Source organism: Centropristis striata, chromosome 13, assembly GCF_030273125.1.
Source record: "Centropristis striata isolate RG_2023a ecotype Rhode Island chromosome 13, C.striata_1.0, whole genome shotgun sequence".
NCBI classification, from domain to species: Eukaryota; Metazoa; Chordata; class Actinopteri; order Perciformes; family Serranidae; genus Centropristis; species Centropristis striata.
In genome coordinates this window covers 30,925,330-30,947,034 of record NC_081529.1, presented here as the reverse complement: position 1 = coordinate 30,947,034, position 21,705 = coordinate 30,925,330, and the positions used below count along the sequence as shown (strand labels likewise).

Genomic DNA, 21,705 nt, shown 5'->3' with positions numbered 1-21,705 from the left:
CATTAACCTCTTAATAATAATAAAATTTAGAGAAAAAAGTTGTTTTAATTTACATGCAAATAGACGGTTTTGTAGTTGTTGTTTTTTTTCTGCTGTTTTTGTGTGTATAAATGGTAAAAAAATAAATAAAAAAAGAAGGTACATTTCCATAGAAACCTGTGTCTTTTGTTTGTATTTTCGGTTCCTGGCAGCTTTATACTTTGTTAATTAAAATAAATAAAATGAAAAATCTGACTGATAGCCAAGTTTGTGTGGAGCAAAAGGAGCCATGCATGTGATGTAAGGACAGACTGAAAGATGCTAATCAGAGACAGAAATGAATGCATAGGAAGTTGACAAATTTGAACCAAAATCTCCTGGACTTCAGAGGTTTAAGGGTTAAAGACAGGACACTTTTCAAAGATACAACTGCAGAGGGGCAAAAAAAAGCGAGCTTCGAAACCATGGCAACAGTCTCCAACAACAACAAAAAGTTGTCACCAACCTGGCAAACACTTTGCAGAGATCACAGTGCACTTGCAGCTTTCTCTTCTGACATCTGGGAAAGGGTCTACGATGGTGTTGTTCAGTATGTTGATGATTTCTGTCAGATATGGCGCTAAATGTGTCCCGCACACCTCCACCGTCAGAGTCAGCATCTCCACGGCCGACAGCCGCAGCTCCTCCGCGGGCTCCTGGATCTCCTTCTCCCCGAGCCTCTGAGACAGACAGGGCATTAGATAAGGCAGCGACTCCTCCGGCTTGGGGACACAACGAATGAACTCTGTTATCATCGTTATGGCGGTTTCTCTGCATCTTTCCATCGGGTCTGACAGGCACTTGAGGAGAGGCTTGAGGAGGGCAGAGAAGACCTCCTGCAGGACGCTGCTGCAGAGTCCTTTCTCCACCGTCTCCCTCCGGATCAGCTCCAGAGCCCGCTTCCTCGTCGCCTTGTTGTCTTCGTTCAGACAGTTTAAATGCCGGGCGAGTCCTTTCAAAACTTCAGAGGCAGCAGCGTGCTCGTCTCCAGCCGCCATAGCTGCCATCTTGACTGTCGCTATGACAACCTGCAGCTGCACGACAAACAAACGGGCTGCTTTACGACAGCTTCCGGTTCAAACTCTCAAACTTTATTAGCATTCACAAACCTTCGAGTCTTTAGTTCATCAGTTATTTAACTCAAACGGATCATTACTTACATATCAAGAATTTATCATAAAATATAGAATCTCAATTCCTATTAGCGAATTTAATATTGTCATCCCTGTAGGTGTAATTATGTTATTTAAAAGTACATTAATACAAAATCCATCATTATTGCCCTTTGATCCAACCAAACTTGAAATCGGCCAAATTTGTTTCTCCTCTATATAGTAACCGTAATATACACTCTTTATTTCAGAAATAAGTCGTACCAACTCCATATGTAACAACCTATTGGAATAACCTTATTAATAACCTTAACTGAAAAAAGATCTGGAATTTACCTTTTTTATTTTATTTATTTTTTTACAACGATTTAAGAAAGACAAAAACTTAAGCTGCTCTTTCTGTGAAGGACACCCTGAAGACTGACATTTTGGTCTTGCCCTTTCTCAAGTAAATTATGGGAAGATATCTGTAACCTGATTTATTTTTCCCGATTGAACCTCATTTTTCCCTGTGTTTTGAACATATACTGTTTGGTTTCACTGACTTTCCTTTTGCAAAAGAAAAACAATACTATATCATCAATCTCATGATACAAATAGCATATCCATTTATACATTAAGGAAAGAAGAATACACAAAGTCTAAGCAATAAAAACCCAAAGACCTGATAATTATAGTAAAAATGTGTTCTAATAAGTGACTCTTTATATAATAATCACGTTTATTATTTATCAAAGTTGGATGAATGAGTCGTTTTTGACCCATGTGTAAAATTGATGTAATAATACAAAAACTATTTTTCTTCATTAAGTATGAAAGGAAAAATTGATATAATGATCGGTTGTAATAAAAAGAAGATATTCAAAGAATACTTGGACTATTCAATCAAAAAATAAAATGATTTAAAAAGAGCAAAGAAACACACAGACAGCATGAAATAACATGGGAAATGAATGCGGGTCATTTTTGACCCATGTTGTGCATTAGAAGGAGTCTAGAAAGGGCAACTGGGCAATTGCCCAGAGGCCCCCGACCTCTAAAGGGCCCAGGGCAGTGTGGGCACTAGCAAAATATCTGGTTATCTCTCGCTTATATGTTAAACTGTCCATCGGAGCCGTTGTTAAAAAATGAATTTTGAGGTGATTTCTGTTTAAAATGAGCTGAGGACCAAAATACTACTTGATTCTAGATTCTTGATTTTTGTTTGTGTTTTGTCTTCCTTTGTGATGCCTCTATCAATTCAATACATTTGTGCTGCTGGAAATAGGTGTTGTTAAATAAATATTGGATGCTTTGAAAGTGGTTGCTTACTTATTTTTTTGTGAAAATTGAGGACACTTCCTTCCCGTTGTTTTCATAACATCATATGTGAGTGAGTGGCCTTGACAAGAGGAAATAGTAGTGCATTTGTAGTTCTATGAGCGTTTGCACATCTGTACATGAAAATGCACTTGATGACAGTTAGTTATTTATGTATTGAGTATATTAACTGTATATTACTGTAATTTATTCTGTATTTTGCCAGATTATGGTGATTTTTGGGTCGTGATGATGGGGCCCTTGAATATTGTTGCCCAGGGTACCGCAAAGTGTTAATCTGGCCCTGGTGTCCATATGTTGTTCATCAAAGGGTTATTAGTGTGTCATTAGTACTCCTTTGAAATAATCAACCATTAGTTTAAAAGACTTTCATGGAAAAATAGGTGAAAAAGTGTGTTTTATGTTCGGTCACAATAGTGACTGATGGGATAAGATGTTGTATCTACCATTTACCCATCAGGCAGTCTCATTCTTCCAAATGACCAGACTAACTGAATTTCTCCTCGGGGATAAATAAAGTAAATTTGATTTTTTTATTTGATTAATAGACTACATTAACATATTTATCCCATGCAGTCATAAAAAATATTATATTTCCCTTTCCAGTTATTAAAAAATGTAGAATTCTGTTAGTGGTAGTCTCCAACATTGCCACTAGCATAACATTCTAGTGTGACTTTGGCCTACATCAGGGATGGGCAACTGGAGGCCCGGGGGCCGCATACGGCCCGCACCCTCACTTGAAGTGGCCCTCAGTACAACTACATGCATTTGAGCATGAAATCTTAAAAGTGCAGTGTAAAAATTCACAAAATTACTTCCTGCAATTAATGTTGGTCTGCTGTTCTTACACTGAAAAAAAAAAGAAATCACAGTAAGTGGGTTTTATTTATTTGCTTCAAACCTTTTGTATTCCTATTTATGCTGTTAAACATGCATTAGAGCATGAAATATGTTAAGTTACTGCACTGTTAACATATTTAAAATTGCAGTTTCATCATATCAAAACCTTTATGGACCAAAAAAAGAGCAGTGGACAGCTCCTCTCTCTCCGTTGCAGGACGGAGAGATTTAAAAGATCCTTCACTCCTACAGCCATCAGGCTGTCTCATTCTTCAAGAGATTCTACCAGACTAACTGAATTTCCCCTCGGGGATGAATAAAGTAATGATGACTTTATTTTATTTGAATTGATTGATATCTGGTTAAGTGTACAGTCCTATATGTGGCCCTGTGGTAGTGTCAATGAAAAATTGTGGCCCCCTCCAGCAATTAAGTTGCCCATCCCTGATCTAACTCAACATTGTAACTTAATTGTAACAAACATACCATTTTTACTTTTGGACATTTCCAATGTGATGGGAGGAGGACAACATCCATTGGCTCAGGGCAGCTTTGTTTGACATATTCTGCAGGAATAGAGCCTTATAACTAAGAAATATGATTAAATGGATTAACACGCCAAATCCTCCTTATTTTTTTTAATTTATTTTTTATTTTATTTTTTCTTTTTTTCTTTAAATAAACTTTATTAAGGCAGTTGGGTGGGGTGTAATACAAAAAAATACATCAGAACGTCGCCAGGGGGTTTCAATAAATCATAAAGAGGTTGTCATACAAAAATATTATAAAAATTACAAATATTCAGAGTTTTAGCAGCTTTCAAATTAGTAGAGTCTTTAATAGAATTAATATACTGCTTGGTTTCACTTATAAATATAGAAAAGAGGGGATTTTTTTTTTTTTGTGTATCGAGATTTATGTATGTGATATTTTGCCAATAGTATAATTAGATTTATAATGCCAAATCCTCCTTATTCGGGTGGACGTTTCCTTTAAAGGTGTTTCACCTGCAGATGGGCTGGCGCGTGCTCGCTGCCTGCTGGCCTCGAGACAGCGCCGCTGCGGTCGAGAGGATGACAGATTGACGTCACCGGGACTGACGCAGAGCGAGCCGAGGTATCAGAGAGGCAGAGCAGCAGCAGCAGCAGCATCCCGGCTAACCAGCAGCACCTCACCAACCCCCACCAGCAGAGAGGTGTTTTTCACTGAGCATCCTCCACAAATAACGGTAGGGACATCCGCGAGAGCACCGACTGCACCGTGTTTTCACGAGCAATGATTAGCGGCGAAAAGACCCGGCACTGCGTAGCGTTACGTCGCAGTAATTTCCCTTCGCTGTGCTTTGGTTGTCATTGTAAAGCTAACTGGGCTAGCTGCTGTTTATTTGAATGCAACTGAACAGGTGCTCAGCAGCATCACTAGCTCCACAGTGTGCATGACAAAAATGCTATATAGGAGCACTGTTCTGCAAATATTCTGTGATAAAAACTGGCTATATTCTTGCCCCAAAAGTCATAACTGATTTATATCCATTATGCATAACAAAAACATATCGTAGACGTGATTTCCATATGAGGAAGTGATTCAGTTAGCTACACCTGCTCAGCTTCCTGGCTTGCTATAAGACATGCTGCTGTGTTATTTGGCACAACTGTAGTCTGACATAATCCTAGCTGTTGTCAGTTGTCCTAGACTGTTGTATAATGTGTTTTGCCTCTACCTGCTGATGTGTTTACTTTCTCTAATCACATTAAGATCCACAGAACAGGGCTATTCTGTTGGATTTTGACTCCTTTTCATTCTGCCTGTATAAACGACTTTAAAAGTGTTAAACCTACCATGTTGGTATCATTGTTTTCAGCACAACCTCACCTATATGACCTAATTATTATTTTTTCATTTTGACTTACTGGATCAACATTTTGAACACAAACACACACAAAAAATATATAAAAAGCACACAAAAAACATAAAAAACACAATAAAATTACAAAAAACACATAAAACACACACAAAACATACACAAAAATGACAAAAAAAACAAAAAATACACAAAATTGACAAAAAACAAACATAAAAACGCACAAAAAAAACACAAAAATTGTATAAAAACAAAAAACATTAAACATAAAAGATTGCATTAAAAAATGCATTGAAATGCTGAATGCACACTGCAAAATTTGAAAAAAAATCACAAATCTTCAGTAAAATCATGTTATCATCATCATGTGGTTTTAACCTTCGCTGAAAAAGAGTTGACTAAATGGGACATGGAAACTTCTGGAAAAGCCAGAACTTTAGAGGGAAGCTGACAGCAGGGCTCTCCGGCGCTTTCGTGGACTCTAGAGGGTTAACGCACCAGTTTCCAAGTTCATTTTTAGTCATCTTCACCCACAAAGACAAATACTCAGGACATACATTGTAATGTGTTAGTAATACATCTACTCTGCATGAGGTTTCTAAACCCTACATAAATTAAACTACTAAATAGGCAACTGTTCATGCCAATCTCTTTCTGTCACATGTCAACAATCAAAGACACAGGTGAAAAGTGTGCATATTTGCCCAGAGACACAATTTCACTTGTGCAGTACGTCAACCACATATGTGGTACGCAACAAGGATAAAACCAGCTATCCTGGGGTGTATCATTCAAAATTTAAGTAGGGGTGTTGCAATATACCAGCACTGATGCTTACTGTGATATTTAAAAAGCAAAAAATGGACACACATAACATAATAACGGGTAAATAACCCAGTGCATCTTAAATCTATTTTATTAATCAGTTCACCTGTCTATTAAGTGTTATTGTCTGTGAGTTTATACACAGTAATTGTTACATATTCATTCTCCACCTCAGTTTCCTCATATTTTGTGCAAAATTAATTTGCTAAAAAAGAGACAAAGCACACAATAAATAAGGTTAGAGATAAATTTGACTGATAGCATTATTATTTTTTGCTTCAAATTTTCTACCGCTAACATGATAATATCTTTAAGTCTTTTGTCTACAATAATCATGTAGTTGATTTTTAATATTATAATAGCCCTAACTGTAATATTGATATAAATATCACCATATAGTAAAATGTTTATAGATTAAACAACCAGACAGCAGTATATGTTTTTGCTGGTTATATATCTCCCAAATCAAAGTACTTCTCATCGATTTAAAAATAATCAAAACTAAATATAGGCTGCCTTGCTCAAAATAGTCTAATGCACCCACAGATAATAAATATATAACTACAATGGTATAAACAGAATCACAGTTGACAGTCTTCTTATGCTGTATATCATCATATCGTCACACTGTTAAAATAATCGCCTAAGTCATTTTTTGTCAATATTGTTTTTTTTTTTAACCTAAATCATCTCCTCATAGCCACCTATGGTAAAATCGCCTACATCCTCAGTTGAACCCGATCATGGGATTTTGCCCCTTTAAGATAATGGCCTATGTCAAGTGTGTGACTTAAGCAGATTTATTATGCCTAAGTCAAAATAAAATGTGACTTAGGCAATTTTTTGAACATGCCTTTGTGACTTAAGCAAGATATGGTAACATTTTATTTTGAAGGTGTCTACATAAGAGTGACATAAGCGTGTCATAAACATGACATGGGATGTGTCATGAACATTAATGACACTCTTATGTAGACACCTTCAAAATAAAGTGTTACCATATCTTGCTTAAGTCACAAAGGCATGTTCAAAAAATTGCTTAAGTCATGTATTTCTCTTAAGTTACATAATTTACACACAGTGTTATTACTATGCCAATAGCCATCCTTTGTTACATCCTTTTTGAGTGAAATGATCAATAAATGTCATATGTTACACTTTTGGTGAATTTTTTTGTGTTTCCTGCAAAACTTGAAAAAATCAGTTAGGCGATTATTTTAACAGGGTGACGATATGGACTTTATTATTGGTGTTTACAAAATGATCCATCCTCTCTGACTAAGAACCTTCATCATACACACAATTCAAGTTATGAGGTATCATGAAGTGTAATCAAAAGGGTGTGAAGTGCCCACTCACCTGCTTCCCACGATCCATTGCTCCTCTATTCTCGCTCCAACTTTTCTCTTATCACACTGCATTTTGCCCCTCCTTTGCCCGTGTTCTACCCCCTTCTCTATTCGGCTTGCCCTCCCCTCCTCTCACGGCCCACCCTGTTTTCTCCCACTGCCACAGAGATAAAAGATAAGATGGCCACCTCCTCCTCCACTCTGGAAGAAGACGAGAGTTTGAAGGGCTGTGAAATCTTTGTGCAGAAGCACAACATCCAGCAGATCCTCAAAGAGTGCATTGTGAACCTCTGCATTGCGAAGCCTGAGCGGCCTATGAAGTTCCTGCGGGAGCATTTTGAAAAGCTGGAGAAGGTTGGTGATAACAAAGTTCTGTGTTCGTTTGATTTAGGTTTCTCAGTCTCTCTTGTGTCTCAAATGTGTTAATTATATTGTACTTTTAACCAAAATTTGATGAATGCCTATTGGGCAGCAATGGTTTTAATGTCATCTGATTTCAACATTTTCCCACTATGAATAACACAGCCTATGTAAATGGAATAATCTATAATGATATGAGTGGTTATTACAGGCTCAGTTACAAGCTGGAATACTGTTTTAATGTTGTGAATAATTGTGTGTGTGCAGGTGTTTCACAATGCACTGTGCACAAATGCTACTTATTTGCTAAATTGTGTCTTTTCAGCTGATATTTAAAACACCATCACATACGAGCTGACGGAGAACAACCAAGCTAGTTAACTGTTAAAAAAAAGCACACTCAAACTGTTATAATGGAGCTTTCATTTTTCATCCTATAATAGGAGAATCCATTAGGGAATGTGAGAGGAGCATCCATAAAAGGCCAGTGTCCTGTTTGCAGGCTCAGGGAACAGACTGTTTGTATCTGCCCGTCTGTCTGTCTGTCTGTCTGTGAGCACAGAGACAAAAGAGGTGACACATTCATTTAAAGATAATAGCTGCAGAGAGGAGAGTAGGCTTTTGTTCCAAGATGGAAGATCATAGCTAGAAATGGGGTTAAAACAGGGACAATCTCTGTGGTCTCAACAATGGGACCGCTGTGTTTTGTATCTGTAATTTTTATGCAAATTTGTTTGCTTAGATGCTTTTTACATAAAAATTGCTGTATTTATTAGGTGTTTTTTTTAAAGCTAAATAACTTGGAATCTACTAGGAGGCATGTGCTCTATAACAAGGCTAATATTTTCAGCTTTTTATTAAGTATCATAGGATACACAGGTCGATTTGGCACTGTGCCCAAGATGCAAGTCCCCGAGTTTAGCCTAAGTGGATGTTCTCTCTACTCGTTTGGCTTTGATCAAGCAGAGACGCAGATGGGTAGTCTGCTCATGTGTGGATCATATGATTTCTTTGTTTAAATAATGGGCTCTACTCTTTCACTCCTGCTTCAAATAGGTCACAAAGGTGTACGAGATGGAGCTGTGGCCTGTAGATGCTGGCCTGAGGAGAGTTAGGGCCTTTTGCTGATGAGTTTTTAACAAGAGAAGTGATTGTGAAGCGTCATCAGATATAGCAGGGCTGGAGTTCACGCTGATGCCTGGAGGAGGGTCTCCATCTTTGCTGCAGTGATGTGTGTGTTAGCATGTGAGACTCATCTGATTTGATCTTCGTGCTTATATAACTAATGCTTTGCTTGTATAGTGAATTACATGTACTGGGATTTATTTATCCAGACACACCAGCCATACTCTTTTTTTTTTTTACAACATTAGTCTGCACCTACGACATATTTTGTCTCGTTTTTCCTCTGATGTACAACAAGTTAAAGGTTAAGGTCAGGCCCTTCGGGGCTAATATGTCTGACACACATCTGTCTGTCTGCTGTCACAGTCTGGAGCAGTGGTCCTCACAGGGCTCTGTGGCCTAGGAGACAGCATTGATAGTGGAGCTTCTGCTGCTGTGAGTGGAGACTGTATTGCTGCATAGTCAGAGAGGCAGCATGAATACTAATGGCTGTGATGAAGCTCAGCAGAAGCACACAGTAGCAGGTTGTATCAGGCTGTTCAACAACATACTGCACACAACATGCATCAGAACTTTTCTTTTCTTTATGTTAAAGATATGCAGCGTGTTGTATAAAATAGTTTTCTTTGAGGAGAGAATATGAGAGAGAGAAAGATAATATATATTAGGGGTGGGCGATATGGCCCTAAAAGATGATCACGATATTTCAGGGTATTTTTGCGATATTCTTGACGATATTACAAAATACTGTAAAACATATATATACATAAAAACATATATATAAAATATGATTTTTTAAGTCTGTATATATAAATTAAACTAAAAATCTTACTATTGATTCTTGAGTATAAGCAAATAGTAAAAAAATAACCATCTAGGGGTTCGAGGGCATTCCCCACCAGGAGAAAATTTTACACATTTTTAAGTACAATGCATCAATCTCGTCCACTTTGAGAGCAAAATGTGAGCAAACACCTCACATAACATTTTTCACAGTCAACAGGGCTTTCCACTAAGACATGGAGCAGCCAGACAGTGTTGAAAAATAGCTGGTTATGGGGATCTGGGGGCATGCTGCCCTGGATATTTTTTTTTCATAAAAGCTCAAATTTGGTGACTCCCACACATTTTAATGCCACTATTCCATCATATACACCAGGGATGGGCAACTGAAATGCTGGAGGGGGCCACAGTTTTTCATGGACACTACCACAGGGCCACATATAGGACCGTGCACTTAACCAGATATGATGAAACTGCAATTTTAAATATGTTTACAGTGCAGTAACTTAACAGATTTCATGCTCAAATTCATGTATAACAGTATAAATAGGAATACAAAAAGGTTTGAAGCAAATAAAAAAAACCCACTTACTGTGATTTCTTTTTTTTTAAGTGCAAGAACAGCAGACCAACATTAATTGCGAGAAGTCATTTTGTGCATTTTTACACTGCACTTTTAAGATTTCATGCTCAAATGCATGTAGTTGTACTGAGGGCCACTTTAAGTGAGGGTGCGGCCCGTCTGCGGCCCCCGGGCCTCCAGTTGCCCATCCCTGATATACACTGATCTTATCATTGCATATTTTAATGAAATATTGTAAAGCAGAAAAAAAGGTTCTTGTATGTTTAATTTAAGGCATCTTATTTTGACAGTCTTCTTGTAAATTCTGTTGTGTGGCTCTCATTTTGAAAGCTGCATTGTTTTGCGACAGGAAGTAGCTTGAACTTGAAGTTGCCTTCAGTACAACTAGATGCATTTGAGCATGAAATCTTAAAAGTGCAGTGTAAAAATGCACAAAATGACTTCTTGCAATTAATGTTGGCCTGCTGTTCTTGCACCAAAAAAAAAAAAAAATCATAGTCAGTAGTTATTTTGTTTATTGTGGTAGTGTTGATGAAAAATTGTAGCCCCATCCAGCATTTAAGTTGCCCATCCCTGGCGTAATGCAACAGTGTGTTTGGACTGTTTGGACCTCTAACAGGCCTGGACAGGTTGATAGTATTTAGTTCGGCCGCGCAGACGCACACAGTGAGATGATGTGGGGACGGGACTGATACATACAGGTAGGGATGGCAGCTCGGTAAATTTATTGCTGACTGACTGACGGGGGACAGACACTGCTGAACAACAGCAGAACAACGCAAAATAACTTTATATTATGAATAGTGTTGATATACTTTCAGTAGCTTGAAATGGGACGTTAGCGCAGCACATGACACTCTGGAGCCACCACAGTCTAGGTAATTAATGGGAAATCCTTACGCCACTAGTATGTCAAGAAGTTAGAATGTTGCCAATATCATGATATGCATTTTTTTTTTATTCATAAAAAAATGATACCGTTATAATCGTGAATGATACGATATAGCACACCCCGAGCGGACAGGCTGTGAACTTGTGTAACTTACTGGGGATTTCCACCGGACGCGTTACAGCAGCAGCACGTCTCCACAGCGTTTTTGCTGCGTCTTGTCAATTCACACCGGACGCGTTACTGCAGCAGCACGTCAGTTTAGCGAGCCGGCCGTATACACGCGAGATAACGAGATCACGCGATAATCCTGACCATACGGGAGACCGCAAGCTCCCGTGATAAACTTTAAACTCTATTTATACAGTCTATGGATAAGCTGTGTGTATAAAGTAAACCACAACAACAAAAACCAACTTACTTTGCTTCTCTGAGGTGAAAGATATGTTGATCTGACCATCTATCCTTATAAAAACAATATGTTATGTCATAAATGATTGTATGATGTTCCACTTCAACAATTAGTCTCTTGTCTTCCGTGTCGCCGATCCTCTGAGACCCTTTGATTGATTGATTGCCGATCTGGTGCCCCGGTCATAACATAACGTTGATGTGAAGTAGTTTTAGGCTGCATGAACTGCGTATTGTGTTTTATTTTGAAAGGGGCGGAAGTGTTTTACGCTGAATCTGAGTCGAACTTCCTTTCTGGTGCGATCTGCTCTGTTGAGATTCACGCGAGTTGGCAGCGTCTCGCGGAGAAATAGAAGTCCTACCTAATGCTCGCGTAGAGACGATGACGCGACGCTGCTGTAACGTTACGCGCCCGGTGGAAATGCTCTCATTGATTAGAGTGTTACCTATTTGCAACGTCATACGCGACGCTGACGTTACGCTGCAGTAACGCGCCCGGTGGAAATCAGGCTTTATACTGTAACTGTTTTTTAAGTATGGTGGAGTATTTCTGATTCTCTTTGAATGCCAAAACAGACATGATTCACACTGTGAGGCTGTCATCTTGCACTAACAATATGTGTGTGCACCAGGACACTAAAACACTATATGTGATATGAAATATGATTTGTTTTATTTTTAGATATATATATTGAGGCCCTGATCTGTTGTATGTATGTGTGTAGGAATGTATTGTTTTTTATGTCTTTTATACACCTAGACTGCAACCAAATTACCCAAGTTGGTGACAATTAAACTATACTTGACTTGACTACTTGACTTGATAATATGTAATTGTTAAGGTAAAAGGATCAAAACAGTGCAGCATCATTTAAGGAGTAGGGTTTGAACTGTTATGTTGTTGAATTCAGCCCTCTAAGGTCCACAGTTGCCCAACACTCTCCCAGTCAAGCTTTCCAAATCTGTGCTTATGTTGTGAGGTCAGTCATTTGTGGAATTTAAACATGCCTGTTCTGTGGTGTCCCAGTTATTTAAGAGGCTTATTGTGCTCCTTTTTCCCTCGGCGCAGGGTAACTTTAAGGACATTATTTGGTTCGTGTCCATTTAATCTGGAGTCCATTTTCTATCCTGTTTTGTTATTTAGCTTTATCAGTGTTCTACTGCTCAAAAATATATATATCTGTCTTAAATTATCGTCATTTCTCAGTACAAACAAACTGCCAGTAGAGGAAGACAGATTTGTTTAAAATCAAGTTGTCAGGTCTTGAAACTTGTTTTCAACACAAAGAGATGAAAGAAACTTCATGTTGTTGATCACATTTTCTGCTGCTTCACCCTTTATGTTTGTCTGGGTTTCTCTTCTCTCTCAGCTGCTTTCGTCAGCACTCGTCGCCCACTAGAGGCGGTAACCTAGGTAACAGTAGAGGATAGATAGACTGTTGTGAATGAGCCCCTTTATTCACAAAGTTTATTCCATCTTTTCTCTCACGTGTTCAGTTTGTTTTGTGTGTGTGCCAGTTGGATTACCAGGGTATTCTTTCTCCCCATTTGCCAGACCTAACCTAACCTCATTTCATATCTGCACAGGATCCATTTCATACGGCCTTCACAATCTTATCTGCAAAATCTCTTTTCTCTGTCTCGGTTTCTCCATCGTCTGCTCTCACAGTTTTGTTCTTTGATGTTATGTTTTTCCCCCCCGTCTTCCTTCACATACACTTTTTTTTAGATTCTTTTCTTTCTCTGTTTCTGTTTGGTGTCTCTCTTCTACTCATACACACACACACACACACACACACACACACACACACACACACACACACACACACACACACACACACAAACAAGCACAACTTAGTCTCTGTTTAAAATCGGATAAATAAAAACCAAAACAATTTACTATTCATAAAAAGTCTGGAGTACAATCAACAGATCCCCCCTTCCTTACTCTTGCTCCGACAACCTTGACAATACAAACATAAATATATATGACACTAAAATATTTAAAGGGACAGTTCAGCCTCCAATCAAAAATACATATTTTTCCTCTTACCTGTACTTCTATTTATCAGGGGATAAAATAATTATATGAAATGAATACTGATATCTTTACATTTTAATTTTAATTTATCATTGGCTTCGGTCCATTGAAATTTGTATCCTTCAATTGTAAAAATGTGCAGCTAATATGTGGCATGGCATTAAAAAGTCAACTAATGTTGATTTTCCATTCAGCGATAGCTCGGACTGGTAACGTCTTGATCGAAACAGTCATGTGATGCAGAGAAGATGTTTTGCTTGAGAAAACGGCAGTATTTTATGATTAATTAATAAGCAGTATGCAGTACATGGGTCAATGACATGATCTAACCCAGTGTCAGTTGGTGTAACCAGGTACTTTGTTCCCATAAAAATCTGATTATATACAGGAAAATAAATGTGAACTAAAATGAGAAAAAAAAGTACAATCCACATGTACATTGCAACACTGTGGTATATCACAAATTTTACATAATTTGTCAAAACTTTTAGAATATGTTCTGCTCAATATTGAGGAAATGTGTTAATGTAGAAATACTCCAAAAAAATGCCATTTGATGTTTTTTTTAAATGAAGTTATTATATGTATAAGTCTACTTAAATACACTGTAGGTGGATATAGTATTTAATATTTATCATTCTTTTGTGGTTACACCATTTGACAGCTTGTCAACCCTTATTTGTCACTGACCCAAACTCTGATTCAGCACGTAATACGCAGTGCATTAGTATACATAGCCTAAATCATCAGTCTGACTGGTTTGTTTATTAACTTTTGTTTCTGTATAATGACATGTCTTTGGTTCTCAGCTGACATTATGAATGGGAAAATTACAGGCGTCTCGCTCCCTTTCGTGCTGCCTGTTTATGCATGGTAATGATGGCTTTGATCTCTACAACAGTAGCTTCAGATGCCTCTCATCTATCAGCTCAGCTCAGTGTGTGATTTTCCTAATTCTTTGGCACGCTACAGTGTAAAAAGAAAGCATTTTCTGTGACACCTTAACTGATTTTTCTGACTCTGAACACATTTGTGAACATAGTTGCGACAGCTAGTTTACGGTGGAATATGTCTAAATAGGCAGCAAGTTTGTTTCTTATTACATTAATACAAAAAGCTTGTTGTCTCTCATGAAAAGCAGAGATATTAAAACTGTGATAAACAGAAAATACATTTGTAATACACAGGGTTTATTGTTGGAGTCCTGCAGCAACAGTCATGTGCACAATAAGAAATAGTGACTTTTCCTTATCAGTCTGCATCGTTATGGATCTGTCCAACAGAAAGCAGCAGTTTAAAATGCCAGGACTGAATGCGTGAGTGTGGAAATGTCACACGGTATATCAAGCGGGCAGCTGCCACCACAAATGTTTCATTGAATTACACACATTGAATCTTCACAAGGCTAAACGGTCTTTTCTGGCATCACTAGACTGCTGCCGCTGGCTTTATCTGGCAACATTTGGCAACATAAAAATCGACTTGAAATTTTGAAAGTTCCCTTTGCAGCATTTTAAATGGTAAATGGCAAATGGACCTGCACTTATATAGCGATTTTCTAGTTGCTTTGCGACCACTCAAATCGCTTTACATTACAGACTGCGCTCATTCACCCGTTCACACACACATTCATACTGGTGGCAGAGGCTACCCTCAATGGTGCCACCTGCCACCATTGGGAATTCATTTACACACCGATGAATGCAGCATCGGGAGCAATTTGGGGTTCAGTATCTTGCTCAAGGATACTTCAACATGTAGGCTGCCATGTTTAGAGATCGAACCACCAACCCTCCGATCGGTGGGTAACCCGCTCTACCAACTGAGCCACAGCCGCTCTTTCCACAAAAGATCCCTAACTTTCCCATCTCTTCTATCTCTTTCTATTACTTCTGTGACAGCATATCTGATGACTTAAGATGCAAATCTCTCCTCCTTCATCAACACTTGACCACTTGAACACTTTGATCATGGACATGCCACCTGCATTGGCAACCAAATGTTCAGAGCAAGATGGCTGTCTCTTCACTGAACTCTGTACTTTTAAGGAAAAATACAGATTCACTTTAAATCAAAAGTACCTAATTTCTGTACCTGACAGCGTGTCTGCTTGAGACAGTAATTATTTTTTCACAGCCTGTTGAAAGTTCTCTAGCATGTATTTATGTCATTTCTGGTCACACTAATCTCTCTGGCTTATCACCTGCTAATGAACTCCAAGACGGCTGTTGGATGTTGACGTCTAGAAGGCAATTGGGCAATGTGGGTTCTACACAACTCGTGATGTGTAGACTTGTCTTATGTAATTAACAAAATGTAACAATGTTGGAAATTAAGAATTTTGCACTTATATTTACAACTGAAATGACATTCTAGTTATTGCAGAAAGAGTAAAGTAGGCTACCGAAAACCTGGTGCTGGTACTGGTATCTATATCGTCTTAAGACTGTATTTGGGTGACTACAAACCTTTGCACCATTTATCTGAAATTGAATTTGGAACATCTTCTGGGTTGTTGCTCTCCATTAACACATTTAAGGCCTAAAACGCCTGGAAAAAATGCCTGTAAAACCTCTGGGCGATTTTAAAATAACCCCTTAAAAGCAGAAGTTTTTCTGGAAATTCAACAGAATTGTCAACGGTTCTACTAAATAATAGATTTTTCAGCCTCTGTAGCAGATAGAAATGAAATTCGAGAGCTTACACCTGTTATATCTGAGCTCCCTCCGCTATAGTCGTCTTCCGCCATGATTTCAGTTCTGGAAAAGTCCCATGTTGCATTGCGACACTCCCACATGTATTATGATGCATTTCATTGGCCAAGAGACCGAAAATAGATGGAAAAAAAATACAAATACTACAAAACGACGTATCCGCTTTCCTGGCTTTAATGGTAGAATAACGCAAGAGTGGCCCCGGTTTTAATGGTAGAAATGCGGAAAAGCTTTCCCGGCTTAAATGGGTTAATATAGGGAATAGATTTAGAATCTTGCAGTTAATCCCTTTCTATCTTGATTTTTAACAAGTCCCGAGCCAAAGACACAGCTCAAGAGTTACTACTGTGTATGCACAATGCCTCCTGTGTTCTTTATGCTCACAGGGCTGTCATAAGTTCATCTCATGCTTCCCTCCTGTTTTTATTTTATTTTATCTTTTTTTTTTTTTTTTTTTTACAATTCCTCCCTCTCTTCACTTAATCTTCTCATCCCCCCCTCTTTACTTGCCAAGCTTTTTTTTCATCGACTGCTATACGGACTTATATTGGTGCCTAGTTCCGTCAACATCATAAACCATGTCAAGCAAAACAAATTTTTGTTGCAACTTTGTTGCATCAGCCCTGCTTGTAATTGAACCCATCACATTGCATTATGTGAGAGTCCCTTACTCTCTGTCAGTCAGTCAGTCAGTCAGTCAGTCAGTCAGTCAGTCAGTCAGTCAGTCAATCAGCCACTGTCTCCCTGTAAGATGAGAAGCCTCTCTGTGCTGCCCGCCATTCAGCTGTCACCAGGGCCTATCATAACAAATCCGACAGTCCCTTCAAAGGCCTGACTGACAATTTGTCAGGAGGGTTTGGTTGTTTGTCGAGTTTGCTAAAAGGAGAATCAGGTGTAGCTTTGGATCACCTCCCCTATCTTCCACTTTTCCTTTTGTTTCTCTCATGTTGAACCAGTGTTGGTGATGTATATGCATACAGCATATTAGAAGCACAGGTCCACAAAAATCAGTTCATCATGAACAGTATGTCCCCCACACAGGATTTGTCGTAGAATAGTGTAATTAGTGCTCACTCGTCACCACCATGCTGGGAGCGAGGTATTCTGTCTAATCAGCCCAGGGTGCACGCAGTGACCCGGGCCTAAACCTCCTCCCAAGCCCACCCTGGGGCCCCTACAGGTAAGTCGGACCCCCAGTCCCTGTTTCCCTGGTGGTCCTTCTTTGTCCTCTTTCATCTACCCGTTGCATCCCTCCTCCTTCCCCAACTAATCTGTGGTTGATGTGAAAGAAAGAAAAGGTGTCAGGTGTACAGCACCAGGACAGAGATGTGTACAGAAACTACACAAGCTGAGGATGTTTTCCTTCGCTGTTGAACCAGTGTTACATCCAGACACAGCGCTGGTAAAGCATCCTTTGTTAGTAACTCCAGCAAAGAGGTCATGTTTTTTGTCTGTCTGTGTACTACTAGATATGGGCCCACATTTAATTAAACTTGGTGAAAGGTTGTAGCACGGGCCAAGGAAGAGCCTATTCAATTTAAGAGAGGATCCAAGTCACAGGGCGAATACTCAAACTATATTTCAATTTCATTAACACGCAAGTTAGGGCATTTATGCGGCATTCATGTAATGCCGTAATAATCCCAACTGGGAAAAGTCACGTTAACGCCCCCTCGAGTCAGAAAGTTAACATTGCAAGATAGTGCATGGCTTGGCCGAACTCTGTGCCTTGCATACATCTTCTAGGGCTGCAACTAACAGTCCATTGTTGATTATTCTGAGGATTATTTTCTTGATTAGTTAGTTTTCTGTAGCCTGAGTTGGACAGACTAGTCAAAAAAGAGCTGGTTCTGTGGTTGGAGCCAGGTTGGACATAATGGTGGAGAGATCCACTGTCAAGATGTTCAAGGCCATCTTCAAACACCCAGATCATCCGCTACACAAAACTTTTATGGACCAAAAAAACAGCAGTGGACGGCTCCTCTCTCGGACGGAGAGATTCAAAAGATCCTTCACTCCTACAGCCATCAGGCTGTCTCATTCTAACAGAGTTACCAGACTAACTGGATTTCCCCTCTGGGATAAATAAAGTCATTTTGATTTGATTTGATTTGATTTGATTTTTTTGATTTGATTTGATTTGATTTGATTTGATTGAGAAACAGATGAATCTGCCAAGCTCATGTTTTATTTGCTCGGGCTGATGCGTCCTGTTCCTCTCCCATCCCTGATCCAATATGATTCTAGATTCTGTGACTGTGTTGCCTTTTTCCTGCCTCAAATGTCTTCAAAAACACATTTTAGTGTTTTGTTAAGCTGTAGTGTGACAAAGTTATCAACCAGGCTGCCTTTTTTTTACTGCTTTAAGTGGACCAAGCATTGCCCTAACTTGCACGTGTCGCACTGTGATTGGTGGTAGGTCTATCCAGAGGCATTTTAATCAGCACCCCTTTATAACACCCCTTGGAAATCGAAAATGAACGCACAGGTTCCAGACTAGTACGCATTTGTGAATTAGTTTGGTGATACCGGGTAAGGTTTCCAGTATTTTCTATGAAAAGTCAGAAAATCATAGAAAAAAATGTCCATTACAGTAACTCAAACCCAAGGTTGACATATTCAAATGCTAACTTTGTCCAACCAACTATCCTAACTATAACAACATTTCAGACAAAGGAAAGAAATAGTCACATTTGAGAAGCTGGAACCAGCAAAAGAATTTACATAAATTATTAACTGAATAGCAGATTGTTGCAGATTCAGTTTCTATCAACTGAATAATTGACTCACCAACATATTTTCAGCTCTAAAGAATTCACTTGTCAGTTCTGATTTACAGGCAGCATGGTGCAGTCTTATTTACTGATTTACTGAAAGTACTCAAAGGAACTGAACAACAGCGAGCCCTCGATACTGAAAGAACTCCTACTAACATCTTGCAAGCGTGAGAAAACTGCACTTGTGGTGTAAGGAAGGAGCAGGGCATGAGTCTCTCTCATGTTATGAGTCTTTGTCTGTCAGGATGAAGCAACAGTTTACTCATAATTGGTTGGGGGATGTAAAAGCTGATGTTTATTTTAGAATTAAGACTTGGCAAGAGTGTAAGTTGTAGAATAACTTTTTGTTATTGCTTTCTGCAGTTAGGTTTTAGGGTTATGATGATTAGAAATTAGAAATAGAGAGTTCCCATTAGGATAGGAAGACGAGTTTGTGTGTATGCGTGTGTTTTCCAACCATAGAGAGTGAACATCGTTTCATCGCCAGGAGGTCAGCACTGCACACACACGCAGTCCTAATACAGCAGCGAACTTTCTGTTCATTGTGGTGCTGTAATGATGTGGAACAGAGTGATGAGTAGACTGTTAGCTCCGCTGGTGGATCAGCTCTCCATGCTTCATTACCTGTGTGTGTATGTGTGTGTGTGTGTGTGTGTTTGTGCGGCACCTTGTTGTTTTTGGTTCACTCGCATGCTTTCAGCTCTGGCAGCAGAGAGTGAAATTGTCTCCGATTAGGGCAACCAAAGGTAACTGCTTATGGATGCTTCCTTTTTTCTCACAAATATTAGAAATTAACTTCATGGAAGAAAAGATATTTTGATGTATTTGTGCTCACTGAGCCTTTTCTGATGGGTTCAATGCTTTTGAGCCCGATGGGTGGTTGGGTTTATTAATATTTGTTAGTCATAGCTTTAAGGACGAGAGTTAGTCATAACTTTTGTTCATATCTGCTCGGTGCAAATTGGTTCAGGGAATTAACAAAACAGGAGAGGCCCATTTTAATGTGACTCATCATCAGCAAATGAGTTGAAATTGGAATTGATAATGGTTTAATAACTGTTACTTTTAAATTGAGAGAGCGTGGATGGGATTGCATGTGTGTCATCTTTTGTGCGTTTCTCCATTCTGTGGTATAATCTCTGACCCCACAGTCACTGTGGCTCTAATGGAAAGCCCACTTTTTACAGTTTTTTACAGAGTTTCTGTGTCCTGCTTATGCCTGTGTCCTCTGTCTCTTCTCCCCTCCTGTCCTCTCTCGTTCTGGCACCCAGCCGCCAGTGATGACGCAGGGAGGACAGAGGAGAGAAGGAGAGAAAGAGAGTCTGACATCAGCTTATATCACTGATAAAAGAGTCGCAAATACATCGGTAATCAAACAGAATAGATGAAAAAAGGACGAGCACTGTGCCTGAGAGATATGTTTTTAAATTCTAAATTACGTTAGATTGAGATAGGATATCGAAAAAGAAAAACATTTCCAAAAATCAACCGCAGATGTGTTTTGTTTAGCTACTGTGCAAAGCTCTGGAAATGATAAATGGCACTGCCTCAAACTGCCTCGCCTCTGTGTTGTTGCAGAAGCGCTAAAGCGAGAAAAAGTTTGTCTGTGCTGCTGCTAAAGACACAGTGCAGCTGTTCTCAGCTCACCTTGGAGCACTGGAGCCTCTTCTATAAGATGACATTCGATACTTAAACAGATTTTGGAGCGGGAAAAGTTATTGATTACCAACGTGGCAGCCGATGTGGAGTGAATTCTTGAGCTGAAATGAAAATAGATCTTTTTTTTGTGGATTGGGCACTAATTTTGTATGAGACGGCTACTTTGTTAAACAACTCACTTATCAAAGAATATATAGCATTACTATACATTATGCATATATACATATGCATGTGGTTGCCATCCAAATGTATTGCATATTTCAACTGAATTTCAAACATATCGGCAAAAAAACAAACAAATTAATGCTTGTTTCTGTCCAATTCTGTTATGCATATATATGTTTGTTCTTAGAGATTACTAGTTGGTGGCAACAAGTTGACGAAGCACAAAACTGGATGGAAATATAACATTTCAGTTTGTTTAAACCGACTTGCCCGATCTCTGCCTCTCTTTGCATATCAGACCACAAATGTAACAAGAATTAGCCCGTTGGCACAACTCAAGTTGCTAATACAGTGGCAGAGGTCCATGTGGTAACCCTGTGTATAACACTGCATATGCTTCTTCCATGTCATCATTTATTTGCTATATCTGTTTCCATTGAACTTTGTCAAATTATACTATTTTTCGATACTCCAACTTTTCCACCTTGGCCAGGTGTAAAAACTTTTTAGAAATTAAAGCGTTTCCACCCTGGGTATTTTTATGCGCAAATTAAAAATGGCATAAAAAACAAATACAAGTAAAATAAATAGCTAAATTAACATTAGTGTATTTTCAGTGTCAGCCATTGCTGACAATTTAAACAATGGATAAATAAAAATGAAATAAATATCTAGGAACATTTCTAGACCATCTCAAGCATCAATTCCTGCATTATAGATTCTGTAAAAAAAGTTTTTATACTGGTAAACCAATACTGATATTGATAGGAACTGATGTCTATGATAGACAAATGAATCTACTCTTGAGATCAAAAGTCACGCTGCACATGCTTTCTGTGTCCCCGTGTTTGAGCACTGGGGCCAGAACAG

The 21,705-nt window shown here is 38.8% G+C and overlaps 2 protein-coding genes across 3 annotated transcripts in view; one reads left to right on the top strand and one right to left on the bottom strand.

Annotated features, from left to right (window-relative positions):
• Nucleotides 1-1,061, bottom strand: part of LOC131984026 (dynein axonemal assembly factor 5-like) — a 44,425-nt gene extending 43,364 nt beyond the window's left edge. For both annotated transcript variants that reach the window (XR_009395519.1, XM_059348887.1), the window contains exon 1: nucleotides 485-1,061. Coding sequence is in view for 1 of the 2 variants with exons in the window: in XM_059348887.1 (XP_059204870.1) it covers nucleotides 485-1,025 (541 nt within the window). In the remaining variant the exon portion in view is untranslated. The remainder of the gene's footprint in view (nucleotides 1-484) is intronic.
• Nucleotides 1,062-4,297: 3,236 nt separating this feature from the next.
• The window catches only part of prkar1b (protein kinase, cAMP-dependent, regulatory, type I, beta), a 107,266-nt gene continuing 89,858 nt past the window's right edge, over nucleotides 4,298-21,705 (top strand). The window contains exons 1-2 of the mRNA XM_059347874.1: nucleotides 4,298-4,521; nucleotides 7,495-7,682. Of these exons, the coding sequence (XP_059203857.1) occupies nucleotides 7,509-7,682 (174 nt within the window). The 5' untranslated portion in view covers nucleotides 4,298-4,521; nucleotides 7,495-7,508. The remainder of the gene's footprint in view (nucleotides 4,522-7,494; nucleotides 7,683-21,705) is intronic.